Source organism: Pagrus pagrus (assembly GCF_965226575.1).
Source record: "Pagrus pagrus genome assembly, chromosome: 8".
Taxonomy (NCBI): Eukaryota; Metazoa; Chordata; class Actinopteri; order Spariformes; family Sparidae; genus Pagrus; species Pagrus pagrus.
In genome coordinates this window covers 23,561,761-23,578,763 of record NC_140192.1, presented here as the reverse complement: position 1 = coordinate 23,578,763, position 17,003 = coordinate 23,561,761, and the positions used below count along the sequence as shown (strand labels likewise).

Here is a 17,003-nt window from a genome sequence, read left to right as displayed (position 1 = left end):
CTGCAAGCAAACGAACAAGACAAAACACAAAAAAACAGAGGTTCCTAAAAGATAAATGGCAGGCAACCATACAGGACAGCACCTAGTCAAAAACCGTGACATTCAAATGCTGAGTAGTTTGAAATCAAAGTCTTAAACTGACCTATAGGTATAACTGTATAAGTTTAAATGTATGTTGTAAATTGTTCCAAGTGTATGGAGCACTGAAACTGAAAGCATTTCTCCCAAATCTAGTGTTTACTCTGGGAACTTTGAGCATTATACAATCACTAGAGCGTGTTGAATAGTGACTCTGTGACCAGTTTAATAAAGAGCTGATACACATCAAATTATAATTTGAGCACACAGTTTTGTTTGAGTCAGCAAAAAATCCTAAGTGAAAGTGTGCTTATTTTTAGCAGATTTAGACAGACATTAACCAACCCAGTAACCGTCATAAATGTTGGCAATGTACGGTTCTGCAAGGATATGTTGAAACTTAATTTATGTTGCGACTTTAATGTTCTGTAGGTTGTAACCGGAAAAACAGAGGAAAGTTTGATGTTTTGGCATAAAATACCAGTTTTGGTCACCAAAAACACAGCAGGAGATATCCCAACTTCTGGTCAAAAATATTCAGTTTTTGTCACCACAAACACATTTGGAAATTGTCCCAAGGTCTCCTTAAAAATATCTAATGAATTCACACTTGTTGAAACTCAGCCTTCTCGTCTGTAACTCTACCACCATCCCCTTCACCTCCAGATATGACAGTCATAACCATGTAATGTGAACGTGATATGACATATATCATAGAGATGTAAATAAGGTACATATACATACAAATGTGAATGTATCAGTGGTTTGCAGATACTGAATTGCCAACCTTTTATCCTGACGACTGGGTTGCCATAACAATCATATAATATGCTGGAAATAACAAGGTATCAGATTTGGTAAGCGCATATACAAAAAAAGACTTTAACACTCTCCATGTTGCCATGCTCAAGATGAGTGATGGCTGTTTTACAGTTGGATGAACCAACATTATGCCTTCAACAGGGCTTTTAAAAACCATTGCATTCTTACACCATGCTGCAATAAATGCTTTGGCATGTCAATCCAACTTCCTCCCTTGCGTGATATCATTTTGATGTATTAGTGCTGTTTTCTTCAAAGCCTGGCCACACTTTTTAATGCAACAGTAGCCACATCAACCAGGTTAAATAGATGCATTGAAGCCTGTGGAACCGTTGGCGAAGATGGCAGCCAGTCTTGGGGAGTAATGGAATACAGGATTCCGTTAATCGGATACCAAAACTAGGTAACTACAATCCATCCAAGTAACAGATTATTGTTTAATAGGAATATTTGTGTATTGATATTTATTTTATTTTCTCTTCATTTGCATATGTTTGGTATTGATGTTATCCAAAAGTAACGGAAGGTGATCAAGTTACATAACTTTAATACTGTGATACTTGGAATAGGTTGCAAACTACATTTTAACAGGAAATTTGTAACTATATAGGAATACATTTTTTTAATAACCCTCCCGACCCTGATGGCAGCGCGTAAGGTCCAAACTTCATTTTCAGAAATCAAAAAGTGCGTTCCTGGAAATTACAAATTCAAAACCTGCTACCCAGTTGCCCAACCCTAATTATAATCTAAGAAAGATCAACATATACTGCAAGTGTGGCGAAAAGATGCGGGCAAATGGCGTGTGCTCTCGTCCTCTTGCCTCCCGCCCTGTTTCCCCACCTTTGTGGATTTTTGCTCTGTTTCTTTTCAACCCTTTCTCCTTTTACCTGCACCGGCTCCCCCTCTCTCCTATCTTCTCAGAGAAACCATCATGGGTCATGTTTTTCTGAGTCTTTGATCATTGAGTAGTCTTTCAGTATGTTGACTACAAGGCCTCTCACCTCCCCAGTGGTTGTTGCAAAAGAGGGGGCACACTTATCTGGCTCCTATGATGTTAATGGTTGAAAGCATTTGCTGATGTTGAAAGCGTATGCGTGCGTGTGTGTGTGTGTGTGTGTGTGTGTGTGTGTCCACTCAGACATGATGAAAGACTCTGTTAGAGCAGTAGTTTGTGATCACGTTGCAGCTACATTGTAGTTATGTTCATAGTTGGTTAAGTACAACATTCTTCGGTATTCTACTGTGTAAGACTGGCTGATAATCATGTGACACGTCATCATTAGGGAGAAGAAGAAAAAAAACCCTCAGCGCTCAAAATTCTTACATTGTTTTTAAACAGCTTAAAAGGTTGAAATTTAGATCTCCTACTACCTCGAGCATTTCATCCGTATCTATTTGTTCAGTTATTGCATGGAAAACTTCCCGCACTGTGCTATAATGGGTTTGTCCTCAGGGCACAAACTCTGGTTCAAATAGAAAAAGCCTTTTTTCCCCCCTCAGTCTTTACACCTCATGTGTGTAAACGATGGTTGGGTGTCTGAGAGCTTTGCCGCTCCATCCAACTGCAGAATTCTCCCCTTTGTAAGATGCAGGGGATGGCCTTGATGTGACAGCTTGCGATGTTAGCCCAAGTTGTTTTTGACAGAAGACAAAGGAAAAGGGAAGGAGGGGAAAGGGAAAAAAAAGAAACATAAAGGCAAAGTTTGGGAATTTTTCCTCATAGATGAATTGCCTTTGCACAAATCAATTCTCTCTCTCATTTCTCATTGTCCTGGAGAAAAAAAACACACATCTCTGTTTTCCTCTGTATCTTTGCTTTGTCATGACTGTTAAGAACAGTCTGTTTGATTGAATTTGCCACTGGAGACATTCAGTGATCTTGATGGATTCTCTGGATGCAGGACGTAGGCATGCTGGAAGCATCTTTTTTAGATGTTTTTTTTTTTTTTCTTCCTTATGACATTACGGAAACAGGGCTACCCTTTACAGCAGACTGAACGGTGAGTGGTATTATTTGACATATTGTACTGCTACATGCCAGTCTATAAGAATGCCAATGACAATCACAGGAAAGGACATTTAGATTACTGTCGAGCCTCCCTGTCCTGTCTCTTCCTATCTGGACTCCTATCACTCCATCTGTTCTGTAATCTGTCTTCTCTTCATCTTGAGTTTGTAATGATGAAAAGCTGGTCAGAGGGGTATAGAGCGTCTTGGTGTGTATGTGTGTGTGAATGGGTGGGTCTTGTAAGCCTGTGTGTATGCGTGTGTGTCCAGTATCCCTGCCCTCACTGAGTCAGAGTGTGACCCTTGGGCTGTACCTTGCAATCAGTCAGCCTGCCTAGCCCTCCTGTCTGAGTGTTCCTCCTCCAGCCCTTTAAAAGAGCCCTTCTTATCACCGTGTGGTAGACCTTCCCTCAGCCCCTCACTGTTCTCAAGGTTAGCCTCACTCTGCGGCCTTTCTGTTTCCGCTATCCTTCGTATGCGCCTTACTGGTATCTATCCACGCTCTGCTTATTACACAGTCTCATAAAGGAGTCTGGATCTCGGAGGTTTTTACCCTTCCTCTCAAGGTGAGCCTCTCCTGGTGCTCTCCGTGTAACCTTTCACCAGCTCTCTATACAGCACTTACACACATCTGACAAAAGGAGTGGATGTTTTAAGGTAGCTTGGCTCTCTCCTCCCCCTCATCCTCACTTTCTTTCAAGGTGAGCCTCTTCCTACTCTCGTCTTCTTCTCTTTCTCTTCTCCAACTTGTCGCCCCACGCACACACACTCTCATTCTAAGATTCTTGAGAAGAAGAAAAAAAAAACACTGTGAGTTGGGCCCCACTACCGTCTCTTTTCTTTTCCTCATCTGCTGTCTTGGAAGGCCTTCCCACCTCATGTGTAGGGTCCGTGGTTTTGATGCCCACATGCCTGGTGGAGAGGTCAAAATGCCTGCGGTAATCTCGGAGCCTGCCAACAGTAAAGACGTTTCAAGGAGTTTCTCCTATATGTACACTATGTCCAAGTCTATCGTAGTGTATGTGATACAATATAAGCATTGCTGGGACCAAACATTTCAGAATACTTGCCAAAGAAAAATGCAACAATGGATAAAATGTTCCTTTTGATTTTATCAATTGAATTTATTGTATGGTTTGGTTGTAAGTTAGTCTTTCCTCAGCGGGGTGTTGTTACTGCTGCGGTGGATTATAGGAATACAAATCTGAATGTTTTTGAATAATTGTGAAGATGTTTGAAGCACTTGAGGTGAAAACAGTGAAAAAAAAACACAGCATTATTTTGCAGGGAATCCGAGTGCTCAATTGCAAACAAAAAAGATTGGATTTTTGTGGGTAAAAATTTACAGAAAAAATAAAGAAACATATCTCTGAGCCAAAGAGTCAGTCACCAGCTCTGTCTCCTAGATATCATGTTCGTGTGCTCATAATTCATCTTCCCTTTTTCCATTTCAAGTAAAACATAATTACTGCCTGAATTATGGTGTCGGGAAACTTATCAGAGGAAGTGATAGGTTTTTGTGCGCACACATCTTGTAGGGTGGAGGTTGTGGTGAATGTTGGGCATACAACACACATGAGTTTGACACAGGAAAGAGGAGTTCTCACCCTGTGGTTAGGTGTAGGCAACATAAGCACTTTGGTTGAGGTTAGGGAAAGACCATGTTAATGTCTTGTGTGCTTCACTGTCAATGAAACTATAATTTCTCCCTAACCATAACAAAGCTGTGAGTGTCTAAACATACTCATAAAAAAGTTTGATCATGTCGTATGTGCTGTGAGGAAGAGTAGCTATTTGAGGGAACTTGGAAAAAAAAAGTTGTCAATGAACATTTTGCAACTTACCGATAATTTAATTACCAGTGTTTGACGTAGTTGTCAAAAATTAAAAAAAAGTTTTTTCAATAAGTATTGATTATGAATATCTGAAACAGTTCAAATACTCATTTGTCGATACGCAGTCGATGCAAGACCACAGCCCTGCAATACGATGTATTTTACAGCCAAAATAAGATATGCAAGTTGTCATCTCCTCTCAGGAAATAACCCGGAGTGTGGAGGCTGTGTGTGTAAAATTAGTGAGGGTACGAGGGTAGAGAAAGAGCGTGTGTGTGATGGTGAGCATAAGGTTCACAGCAGCCTTATAGAGGTGAACATTCCTGTGCAGTGTGTGTGTGTGTGTGTGTACAGTTCAGGTTGCTTGTCAGTGAATAAGTGCTGCTCCTCAAGACCAAAGACGAGCCGTTTCTTGCTTGCAACCTACTGGTTTAAGTGAAGGCGCTCAGCCAACTTCAACCCCGGGTCTCTTGAGCTGGACTAACTATTAGCTGTTCTCATTTGAGTTACAAGACCCTTCTCCGCCGACCTGATCCCCACTTGGCCAGGCATAGCTGCTACATCGATATTTTTCAAGGTATTCTATCAAAGTTTGAATCTCCATCATTATATATATATATGATATAACATCAGAAAAGAAAGAAATATAACTTGTTGAAAACCCACTTTCTACTTACATAAACGTGTCACTTGACTCACAGCACTGGATACTGTTGGCTCATCACTTCCTCTCGAGGTGCTGGCGTCCATGCAGTGGGAGGCCAGTGTGGAATGATATCTGTCTCTCTGTATCTGTATCACTGAGAGCAGATATGGCTGATATCTCTGTCATCTCAGCATCTCAGACCTGACAGCACCGATCATAATCACTCTCCCTCCTGCTCTCCCTCCTGCTATCTGTTTTTCCTCCGTATTGCAACCTAACCCGTATAATACACCAGGTGTATCTGTGTATCTTGTTTAGCGTTGCACCTCAGTCTTCATATCTTAACAACACCTCTCTTCCACGCAGTAATGGTGCACTTTGGGAATATACACTATATATGCAAAGGGAGTTGGTGTTGGGAGTGATTCTGCTGTTATTTCTGTACAGGGTTGTGTTGGTGTGTTTGTGTATGTGGGTAGGTGGGTGTGTGTCAGAGAGCATTTACAAAGGGATCAGCCCTGGGGGTGTCGATGCATCGCTGCAGTGGAGGGAGAGCAAAGGGGGTGGAGGCGAGCTAGTTCACAGCAGATGTAGCAAACAGCCAACTAGCTTGAAAACCTCGCCTCAATTGGCTCTGCACTGCACAGTTCAGTACTTTATTTATTTATTTGGGTTGGGGGGCAAATGTATGTTCAGTGGCGTTGGATATCAGTGACAGGAAGGATCAAAGAGCGACACCACAAATGAAGCTGTCAAAGTGGCCCGACAGCTGGGTCCCGAGGCGAACATCCCTCGCTCGCACATTTTATTATGATCGCAGTGAAACCTCACAGCAAGAAGGAAAGAGAGGAGGGAAGAAAAAAAAGAAAACCATCATCTCCCCGACCAGAGAGAAAGAAGAAGAGACAAAACGAGCGCCGCTGTATCATCGCCGTCCATGATGGAATGAATTATGAATGTGTGGAGGGGATTAGGAAACAATGGTTGAAGTCACTAGGATCCTCGCCTAGTTTCCTCACCCTCAGCCCGGCAACTAATTAGCACTTTCAACACCAGTGTATGATCTCATTAATGTGATTTCTGCTTATGTAACGTGCATGCAGTCGCGCACGCTTACATGCAAACACTCGCGCACACACGCAGATTGCAGTGTTATTACATAAAGCAAATGAACGTGTGAGTGAAAATGTATTGTTTGTTGTCGAGCTAATACAGTTAGACTGATGAATCAAATGTTTTTCTAATGTTGAGAGTGCGGTAATGTTGTATGTTTAGTCGACAGTGCCGTGCAGTGTTTAGGGGCATTTACTCCAGGCTTTCCCCTTATGTCTCGCAATTATCTGAGCAATTTGATAATGTGTGATGAATATCATCAGTCATGGTATCATAGTGTTGACGGGTCCACCGCAAAGACAGTTACTGGATAATTTCTGTACTGCCTCTGTAGGGAAAAAGGAACATAATAAAGTTCACACTGGTGGCACAAATGTGTAATGTTTTAAAAGACGGGAATATAATTTTTTCACATAATTGCATAGTCTATTTGTATAGTAGATACAATTCACATCAGCTAATTAGTATCCACACACTGTGATATAGGGAGAGGGAAAAAAAAAAAGAAGGGGGAGGACGCAGGGAGAGGGTAAGGGTAGATAATTAGACAGAATTAAGCCATCTCTTTTAATCTAGCCTCTGAAAGAAAGAGAGGGAGAGAAAGAAAGAGAGATGGGGGTGGGAGGGTGGGGGTTCTGGGGGTGAGGCCTACACATTCACCCCTCTGCGCTCTCTCTCTCTCTCTCTCTCTCTCTCGCTCCCTCTCTCCCTGTCTGGCAGAGGGTGTGAATGTGTGGGAAAAGAGGGGCCTGGTGCCTTCGCCTCAGCAGAATGGATCAGCTTGTGTTTCTGAGGCTCTAGAAGTGTCCCATTGTCATGATGTCACTGCAACTCAAGACAGCTGACCTCTGACCCCTATGGATTCATGGCAGCCCACCGCAGCACTGCCACACCCCCACAACGCCAAAAGGGCCAGATTGCCGCTGGGCGCCCACTAGGGGGTACCCAAGCCTTTTGCTGTGGAATTTCGAGGTGCTTGCGGCTTTACGGTGAACGACTCAGTAAATTTGCCAATGAATCCGTCCGTCTATGTCCCCCTGATTAGGGGTCCTTTCCCTCGCTCTTTTTTTGTCTTGCCTTCCCTCAGTCGCTCTGCCATCTCAGCCAACCATGGCTCTTTCTCTCTCACTCTCTCTCTCTCTCTCCCTCCTACACTCGTTGTCTCGGTGCCCATGAATATAGCAAGCGCCGCCAGATGTCGCAAATACATCATCTGAGGGATGCGGTGCTGATGGAAAAAAGTCAAGGCACGTACGAGTGGGGGATGTGAGCCGACTTGAGCTCTCTGAGCGATTGTGTGTGTGTGTGTGTGTGTGTCACTGTATGCCAGCATTCAACTGTGCACGCGCATGTGTGTGTGTCTCTGCTTTCTGTTGCGCGTGTGTGTGTGTGTTCGCGTGCACCTGCGTGCGCGTGGGTGAGTGTGTCCCTTTTGTGTGCGTACGCATGTGTGGAGGTCACAGCAGGTCAGCATATTGTCCCTCAGATGTTTGATATTTTATGTATAAGAGGGTGGCTAGAGCGAGAGGATAAGCACGTTCCTGACAGAGGCATCTCTCCGCCACAATCCGCCACCTCAGCAATGTAGAGCCCAGAGTCAGATCAACAATGGAGGGGAGGTGCCTTATACCAAGAGAGGGCTGATGGGAGGAAGAGAGAAAGAGAGAGAGAGAGAGGGGGAAAAAACCTAGAAAACCAGGACCGCTGCTGCTGCTGCTGCTGCTGCTGCTGCTGGGGCAGACGGCTGTGCAGCCTGACAGCTCTGTTGCAATAAAACGACTATGATTACACACAATATTGTGTTTACATATGCAATGTGCTGTACTGCATGCAGCAAGGCACATCATAAACATTCAACAAGAATACATAAAAGCTTACTCATCTACACGGACCAAAGGAAAACAGTCGACATGTAGTAACGCCAAACCCACACAAGCTCTTATAGTGTTGCAGGTGTGCGTGTGTGCGCGTGTGTGGATGTGTGTGTGCGCGCGCGTGTGTGTGGGGGGGGGGGCAGTCGGGCCAGGACGGGCAGTGGCATCCTCAGATCAACCCGTGTCGGGAAGGAGATTCCCCAGAGTGGAGCTATCCCAAACAGCACTCTTCTCTCTTTCTCCTTCAGGGGAAAAAGTTTACTGCCAGCTTGCTTTTGTAGTCGGCCTCAAAAGATTTGCGGCAGTCAGCATTAAAAGGCACAGATCTAAGGAGACGCCTCCAACTGAAATACCTACAGAGGAAGGAGAGAAGGAGGAGGAGAACGAGAGGGGGGCAAACTGATACAAACATTAAAGACAGACGTTAAACGCTCCTCTTTATATTGGCTTTGTAACCCAACAACAATAATAACAACAAAAATCCCAACCATCATCTCACGGTGCTTTTTTCCTGCTCGTGCTTTGATTCCTTCCTCCTTTTTCTTTTTTTTTTTTTTTTGGCTTTGCCCTTTTTCACACTCTCCTATTTGTGTTCAGTTGTTGAAAGGTTGATTTCTTTATTCCCTTCTGCACACAAACACGCGCACGTAGGCTGGTTACCAGGGTGATGATGTGGCGGATGACATCATGCCCTGACTGTGTTGTATAGTGGGTCGCGCTCTGGCAGGGTTCATGGGATGGTGGCGTGGGCTGGCACAGCTCTCCTCGCTGTGCTCCCTCCATCTTTGCCTCTGTTTTCTCTCCCTCTCTTTCTCTCCCTGTGTCTCTCTGGGCTCTCAGCATTGGCTTGTCCGGTGCGCCTTGTGTTCCCTGGGAAAAAGATTAATTATTCAACACACAGCCTCAATTAAATTTGAATTCGGCAGTTCAAGTAACCTTTTAGCATGGCACATTTATTATTAAGGCAGATGCTTCGGCCCTGTTTAGATATAGAGCTTATCGGATTCTTTCAGCCCCTTATCACATAGGCAGTTTACTTGTGATGGCTGTTAGGCTCGGCCTTGGCTGGGCTGAAATGCAGCGGGATATGTCCTCTCAAACAGTGCCTGGTAAACATTTCAAACTGTAAATTTCCTTTACTGAGGTTATTGCAGTATAATATATACTGAGCAGCATAGTAGTTTTACATGTGACTCATGCAGGGAAAGTGTGAGGCTAGTGATGAGCTGCTTTCATTCAACTTAGATTCCAGCTCGGACTTCCATCATTTGAAGAGGCTATCAAACACAGGACAGGATGTCATCTTGACTTGCATTTTCTAGCATAATGAATTCTTGGAAACTTTGGAGACTTCATCACCAGTAGATTCTGTCTTTCTTTTCCGTCATGTTCTTCTTTCATTTCCCAATTCCCCTGCTGAATAGAGCCGAGTTGCTGAATAGAGCCGAGTGGCATGAGCAAAATAGGAACTTGATAGTAGCAGAAAAACCCAGAATAGACATACAGGGAAAAAAATTAATCAGGTTTCATCATAGGGCAGACATACACACTCTCTGCTGATACATATTTGTGCTCCACGACTGCAAAGACTGAGACATGAAAGCATAAATGCTTACATTTATGCCCGCAAAGAACAGCACGGCGGAACGCAACACAACAAGGAACGACAAGAAACAGCCTTGACGGTCCCTCTCAGTGATCCCCCTCCCCCAGTTCCTGTCTCCCCATTTCTCTCTTCCTCCATCGGAGGAGGTGGCGCCTTTGTCAGGCAAGAGCACGAAGACCTCACAAAGCGAGGGAAGATGTCACAACAAACAAAAACAGCATAGTAACCCACCGAAATCTAATCAGGAGCCATTGATTCATGCTCTGAATGGAGACTGAGTACCTTGAGAGTAGCTCATCCAATAAGGCCATAGACAGCAAGACAGGGGCCTTCACAATTCAGCTGTATAGTTCCCTATCATTCTGTTCTCGCCTTTAGACTCAACTCTGTCAACTCAAAGATGATACAATCATCACTCCACTTCAACATTATAGGTCCTTTTTATTTCACTAATACATCTGTGCGCTTCAATCAATGATTTTCTCCATCTGATCCGATGTATCGAGTAGTTAGTTTATTTGGAGTATACACAAACAGACTTGCTCGGCAGATGCAGAGGGATATAAGTCCTTAGTGCTTCAGTTACTGTGATTGTCCTTATGAAAGATGCTTCAATCGAGCAATTAGGCACAAGGTAAACCTTTACTTAGCAAGTTTGCCTTGGGTTTCTTTTCAGTCCTAAAACTTGTATAAGAACACGCACATTTCCCAGTGGCATTATGTGAATGGGAGAGCACTTGTGTGCAAATGTTTTGCCTTTTTCTTTTTCACAACATTATCATTATCACAGTGTTGCCTTTTGCTTTTCTTTGTCATCACCCCCCCCCCTTCCAAAAAAAAAAAAAAAAAACAGATTAACAATGTAACTCTATTAACTCTTATGGGAATCTGTGACATTTCAAATGAAATTATTTAATCTATACTACTTGCATGCCCTTCTGAGTTCTCTTTTTTTTAATGCTCAATATAATGCAACAACTTTGTTCTTATTATTTGTAATGATACTTTGGCATTAGAGTGTAAAGGTATTGATTCTGGAACCCACAGCATTTATTGTGGAGGTAAATGTTATTATTTTAATATTGGACTCATGCTAATTTAATAGAGTGTAACATACACGTCAGGTTGTGAGCCGCAGGGTCTCTCTCTCTCTCGCTCTCTCTCTCTCACTCTCTCTCTCTCTCTCTCTCTCTGCCATTGAACATTGAACAATGTACAATATTCTCAGGTAATGTCAAAAACCAGTCATGACTGCTTCCCAGTTTTGATTTGGCAGGCTCTGCTTCAACGAACAGGGCTGACACGTTTGGAAACGTGTTGTAGCCAAGTTTTGTGCATATTAACCTGTATGGATTGTTATTTTTTTCACATTTAATAATGTACTATGAGTTATGGATTAGTGGAAAATACTCAAAAACTCATCATCTCAGTACATCATACTTATATTTCCCTCATTGAGATATCAATGGGAGTGCAGTGCACCATCAGTGTGGCTATCTCTGAAGTACAGGAAAGCCAGCGGTCAGGTGGGCTGAGGGCTCTCGAAAGTCCAAAAGGTCACAACCTTAAGGTATCCTTAAAGGTATAGGTATATTCTGGCCAGAAGTTAACACTTTTGCAGGTCTAATTTGTATGCCCCCCCCCCCCCCAAAAAAAAAAAAATGATATCATTAAATCAATCAGCAAATGTCTTCCTATTTTTTGAATTAGATATACAGAATAGGTCAAAACGTGTGTCCCAGATTATAAGAGACAATGTCGACAGTTGTAAAAAGTAATTTGAAAGGAATGGGTGTAAATTTGAGGTTTTTAAGGACAAATTTGGGTTTAGATGAGATACGTAAAAACACTTTTGAAGAGGTAATGAGTTCTCCATCTCACCCTCATCTGTGTTGTCATGACAAGTGACTTTCAGCACTGGACTTGTTAAGTTAATATTTTATGTTGCACTGCTATTTTATAATGGACAGATTTATACAAGAAGTCCTCCAGATGAAAATGACGTAAAAAAAAATACATCTGAGGTCGACCTTGATTTTCAAAACTGTTGAAAAATAAGTCAGATTGATGCTACAAAAGTTTAGCTCCAATCAACTTGGATAGCTTTAGGGAGAGATCATGGTTTGGGTTAAAATGACTCCTCATGGTTACAATAATAAACACATAGTGTACTATGTGTTATCATGATCATCCCCTGTCCCACCCAGTGCCTCCCATCTCCCTCTTTTTGAGTACACTGTTCAGTTAAATGAGTGTATATGTGAGGTTGGGGGGGACGATGATTTCCCCCACTTTTCTTAATAGACTAGAAGATCCCTGGCCTCTTGGTTGTTACCATGGCAACTGACCCATTTGCCTGCTGCATATAAAAGTGCGGGCGAAGGAGCTTTAGACTAAATGTGACACAGGGTCAGATAGATTGACAGACAGACAGGTATGGTCGTAAGAATATAGGAAAGTCCTTCTGCTCTGCTCTCGACTCTTCAGCAGCACCTCTGTTCCTGTCTTTCTCTCTCCGGCTCTCTTTCAGCCATCTGATCAGCTGTATTAACACAGGGACACTTGCTGAGCAGGGTTAAAAAGGGCATCCATTCACTCAGCACAGACACCCTTCACTGCTCCCTCTGCATTTGTCCTTGTGCGTGTGTGTGAATGTTAGTCCTTACGCATTGTTAAGTGGGTGTGTAAAAACTTATTAGAGTGGGGCGTAGGTGTGTGTGCGTGTCAATATATGTGTGTGTGCTTACCCATGCTTGGACAAAGAGGTGGGGCCTTTTTTTTAACACCCTGTCAAAGGCGTTACCAGCAGGAAGGAGGATTTTGGGGTGGCCTCCCCCCAACTCGCAGATATGAAGCTGTCATGGGAAGAATAGCTGCATTCATTGAATGACACTTATTTTCTCCCACTTTACACAAGTGCAGCGAACAAAACAGGCAGGGGAGCAGCTGAGGAAGACATTTTCTTCGCCTTCATCGGCAATGACAGACATGCGGCAATTACTTTAAGTCTAAGCAGACACCAAGAAAACTGCCATTCCTGCTTAGCTTTGTTACTTCATTCTTGCAAGCTGCCTCGGGCTTTTTTTATGTTTACTAGATGTGATGTGTGTATGTGTGAGTGTGTGTGAGTGTGCTTTAGTGTATGCATCTACACTGAACCTCATGCGCTCTGTCTATACTGGTGTCCCGGCCTGATCTCTATTTCACACTGTCCGCAGCCATTATCATGTATCACAGTTGTCCAGTAGACTCCTAGTTTGCAGCTTGTTCCTGTGCACACTAACAAGTCTGCTAACAGTTGATGGCAAGGTTACAGCTGTTATGTTAAGGCCTTGTGTTGGTTATCTTAGACAAATTATTATTATTATGAGTGGAGGCACAGATGCAGACACAGATTCTCCTCAATCTTTCACCATTCTTCTTGATTTTACACGAGTCAGAAAAGAGTGAGTGGCGCCTTTATACAAAGCTGCATGGCTAGCAGCGTTGAAAAGACACATTGGTGACACAATATGGTGTTCACATTTCAACGAACAAAGCAAGTAGTGGAGCTTGTGTTACTGTCCTCTGTAGCCATAAATATTAGGGATACATGATAATAGATTTTTTTCAAATATCCGATATGGTGATATGTTCCAAGTCATTTTGGCTTATTGCCGATGCGGATACCAATATATGCACATATATTTTCCCATCTAAACGCAGAAAGCAGCGGGAGTCCACACAGACACAGAGCGGAGCAGAGACACGGACATCACTCAAGTTGACGATAGGATGCGTTGTGATCTGTTGCACCTGTTTTCTTTTGGGAAAGTAACGTTTCCCAGAATCTCAGTTGTCAAAACCAGGACGGCTAACTTTTTACGGACAGACTCCTTTTTAACCTTTCACAATAAGTGTCCCGGATACCAGTATAAACTGCATGAATGCTTATCAGAGGGAACTTGAATTCACTTAAACCATTTCAGCAGCGGGAGTCCACACAGACACAGAGCGGAGCAGAGACACGGACATCACTCAAGTTGATGATAGGATGCGTTGTGATCTGTTGCACCTGTTTTCTTTTGGGAAAGTAACGTTTCCCAGAATCTCAGTTGTCAAAACCAGGACGGCTAACTTTTTACGGACAGACTCCTTTTTAACCTTTCACAATAAGTGTCCCGGATACCAGTATAAACTGCATGAATGCTTATCAGAGGGAACTTGAATTCACTTAAACCATTTCAGTAACAGGTCACTCAATAAAATAACTTGTACAGTCAGGGAGCACTTTGCTTTGAGACTTGTTTGAGTGAGGGCGAGAGAAGGTCCTTTTAAAAAATCAGTCACCCGTTGGCATCACAAACCTAAGAATATCATCTTATCGGCTTGACATCCCACTTTTACCGCGCACTCTTAATTAAAATTAATTTTATTCTCCTATTTTGTCACGGCAGAAGGATGTTTCTTGTGATGCATGATTTATTTCATGCAATGCACTCTGGGTGGTGAGCACTCATGGAAATACAAGACACAACCAAACATCTCAGTTTGTGTACAAGTTAATAACTCCTCAACAACAACTCCTTCACACCATTCCACACCATATTCACTGCCATTTCATCATGCAGTTGATGTTTGGTGACGCTGTATGCTGTACGGCACCACTTGGATTCAACTTCTCCTGATCCACACATCGTTGTTTTTCTTGTCCTATGATCTCATAGGAGACCTGCAAGTCTGTGGGTGTGTGTGTATGCGTGTTCATACAGTATATCTATTCGTGTGTTGTCACCTTGCCCACTCTGGGTTACCTAATAGCTTGGCAGCAACATGTCTCTCCACCTATGCCATGTGCCTCAGTCTAATCTGACCATAGCTAAATTAAAAGTCCTTTTGGTGCGGAAGTGGACGACAGTGTTTCCCTGTAGCTCACCTTGCCTCCCTCCCGCCTCCTCCTGCCTCTCTCTCTCCCTACCCTCTTGCCCTGGTGGCCCGCAGCCCGTTTTCCCACTAAGACCAGGTGTCCCACCACACCAGAGAGGAGTGCGTCTTAATCAGGACCATGCCACACAATACAGGACTCACACACGCGCACATAAACACATACACTCACATGCACACAGCTTAAAACTCACAACCACGCATTCATCCATGCAAAGTCAAATTAAGCACACACTCACACACTGCAAGGGGCGCCCCACTGTCACCCTGCCTTATGTCTAGGAGTGACACTTGGATGACACCAGCAGCAGGATTATAAGAGCATATTTATTAGCCTTAGCACCGGCCGTGTGCAAGGCGGGGGCAAGAGTGCGCACACGGATACAAAAGTACACTGAGTGAGGGAAGCCAGGAACAGGAACTAAATGACAATTAAATCCAATTAATGATTCAATGGCTAAATGCACACAGTGGCAAATTTTCAGGTCCAGGTCAAATCTGTGCACCTGTTACTTATTTTTATCTGTATATTTCTTTCTTTCTCAAAACAAGAATTTTTAGGATGCTGTGGGACATTGGTTTAAATGAAATTATGTCACCATACATGTGTGTGTAACTGTAACAGGAAATAATTGAACATGATTTTGTCTGATAGCTGCTGTTTAGAACCAACTTGTTCACAGTGGCCTTCATTGTACTGTGTGGTTCCAGTATATTGAAGTGGACCACTGACATCCTGAAACAATCGAGATAATTCTGCAGCTCCTTTATCAGCAAGTGAAACTCTCCTTGCTCTTATTTCAGGATTGTATTGATTAAGTATTCAACTTTTACTTTTCTTTAACTTCACTGTTTGATGACTAATGTTTGTCCCATATTGTGAATTTTTAAATAAACGCATCAGTTTCTCAAGGTTTCTGTGTGCAATGTTTTATATAATGGATTTTTTTTTTAAAATCCCCCCAAAAAACAACTGTACTGTGGGTGCAAAGGGGTTTATACTGTTAAAGAAAACAGAAGTAGCCAATGAAACTACTTTCTCTGGAGTAATTTTACTTTAGTTATCTGTACTGCGTTGCGATAGGACTCAGGTTTACCCTGCGTAAACCTTGGCGCTGGAGTGCATTAAGAAGTTTTTCATGCTGAAATCTAGAGACAAGTCGCAGATAAGGATGAAAGGACTTTAGTTTTTAAAGGGGAGAACTGTTAAAGCGAGGAAAAACAAAGATGTGGCTCGCTGTTGCCATTTCCCTCCTCCCCTGTCCTTATTATCCTGTTTTGATGCTTTAGGGAGACAAATGAACTTCAGGTGCCTTGAAATCTCATAATGAACTCCTTCTTACCCCTCAGCCTGTCCTGCCTACACTAAGCTGGCACAGCGGCAGTTGCTTTATCTCCCTTTGGTGTATGAGCGGCTACGCAGATCCAGGCAGACATACCCACTTAAGTGGAGGCCACACACCGAGTGGGTCTCTTACAGAAGGTTCACAAACATAGACACCTGCACATGTATACCAGTACACGCTCACACCACCGCTACTACCCATCTACTATCCCAACAATACTCTTTGTGCACTTGAAAACACACACAAGTGAGATGTGTGTCTACTACAGTTAACGTACAGTGTGCAGCTTCGTGTGTAGATGGAAAGCTTTCGCTGTTGCTTTTTATGTTTTTAGATCTGAACAGGCAGGCACTATAAGAGTGTGTGTATTCTCCTACATTGAATAATCAGCCTGTGATTATCTGACTCAATAGAAAGACAAGCACCAAACAAATAGCATGGGGCATCTCCTCCGCAAACAAGCCAAATAGATTTTCCGTTTAGCCCAAGCCTTTGAGCTACCAAGACAGCGTTTCTGTCTGTCTCAGTCTGCCTGTTTGTGTCTGTTTTTTGTATGCGCACTGCTCCGAAACTGAGCCAAGGTAGGGCAGTCGAAATTTAAAAATTGACTGGGATTTTTATATTCACTCTCATCCTCCTTTTCCTAAATGTGTCTCTTGCCCTGTAAAAGATAGATGACAACGTAGCTGGTCAGAAAAGCGGTCACACCTGTATCCTTGATTCAAAAATCCAACTTTATTGCTGTTTAAG

The 17,003-nt window shown here is 43.0% G+C and overlaps 1 protein-coding gene across 4 annotated transcripts in view; it reads left to right on the top strand.

The window, feature by feature from the left end:
- The window catches only part of kiaa0825 (KIAA0825 ortholog), a 128,359-nt gene that overhangs the window by 69,245 nt on the left and 42,111 nt on the right, over window positions 1–17,003 (top strand). The window contains exon 23 of one of the 4 annotated variants that reach the window (XM_084359048.1): window positions 7,225–7,469. The exons of the other annotated variants lie outside the window; for them this stretch is intronic. Coding sequence (XP_084215174.1) covers window positions 7,225–7,297 — 73 coding nt within the window. The 3' untranslated portion in view covers window positions 7,298–7,469. Of the gene's footprint in view, window positions 1–7,224; window positions 7,470–17,003 lie in introns of those variants that run through there. 4 annotated transcript variants of the gene reach the window in all.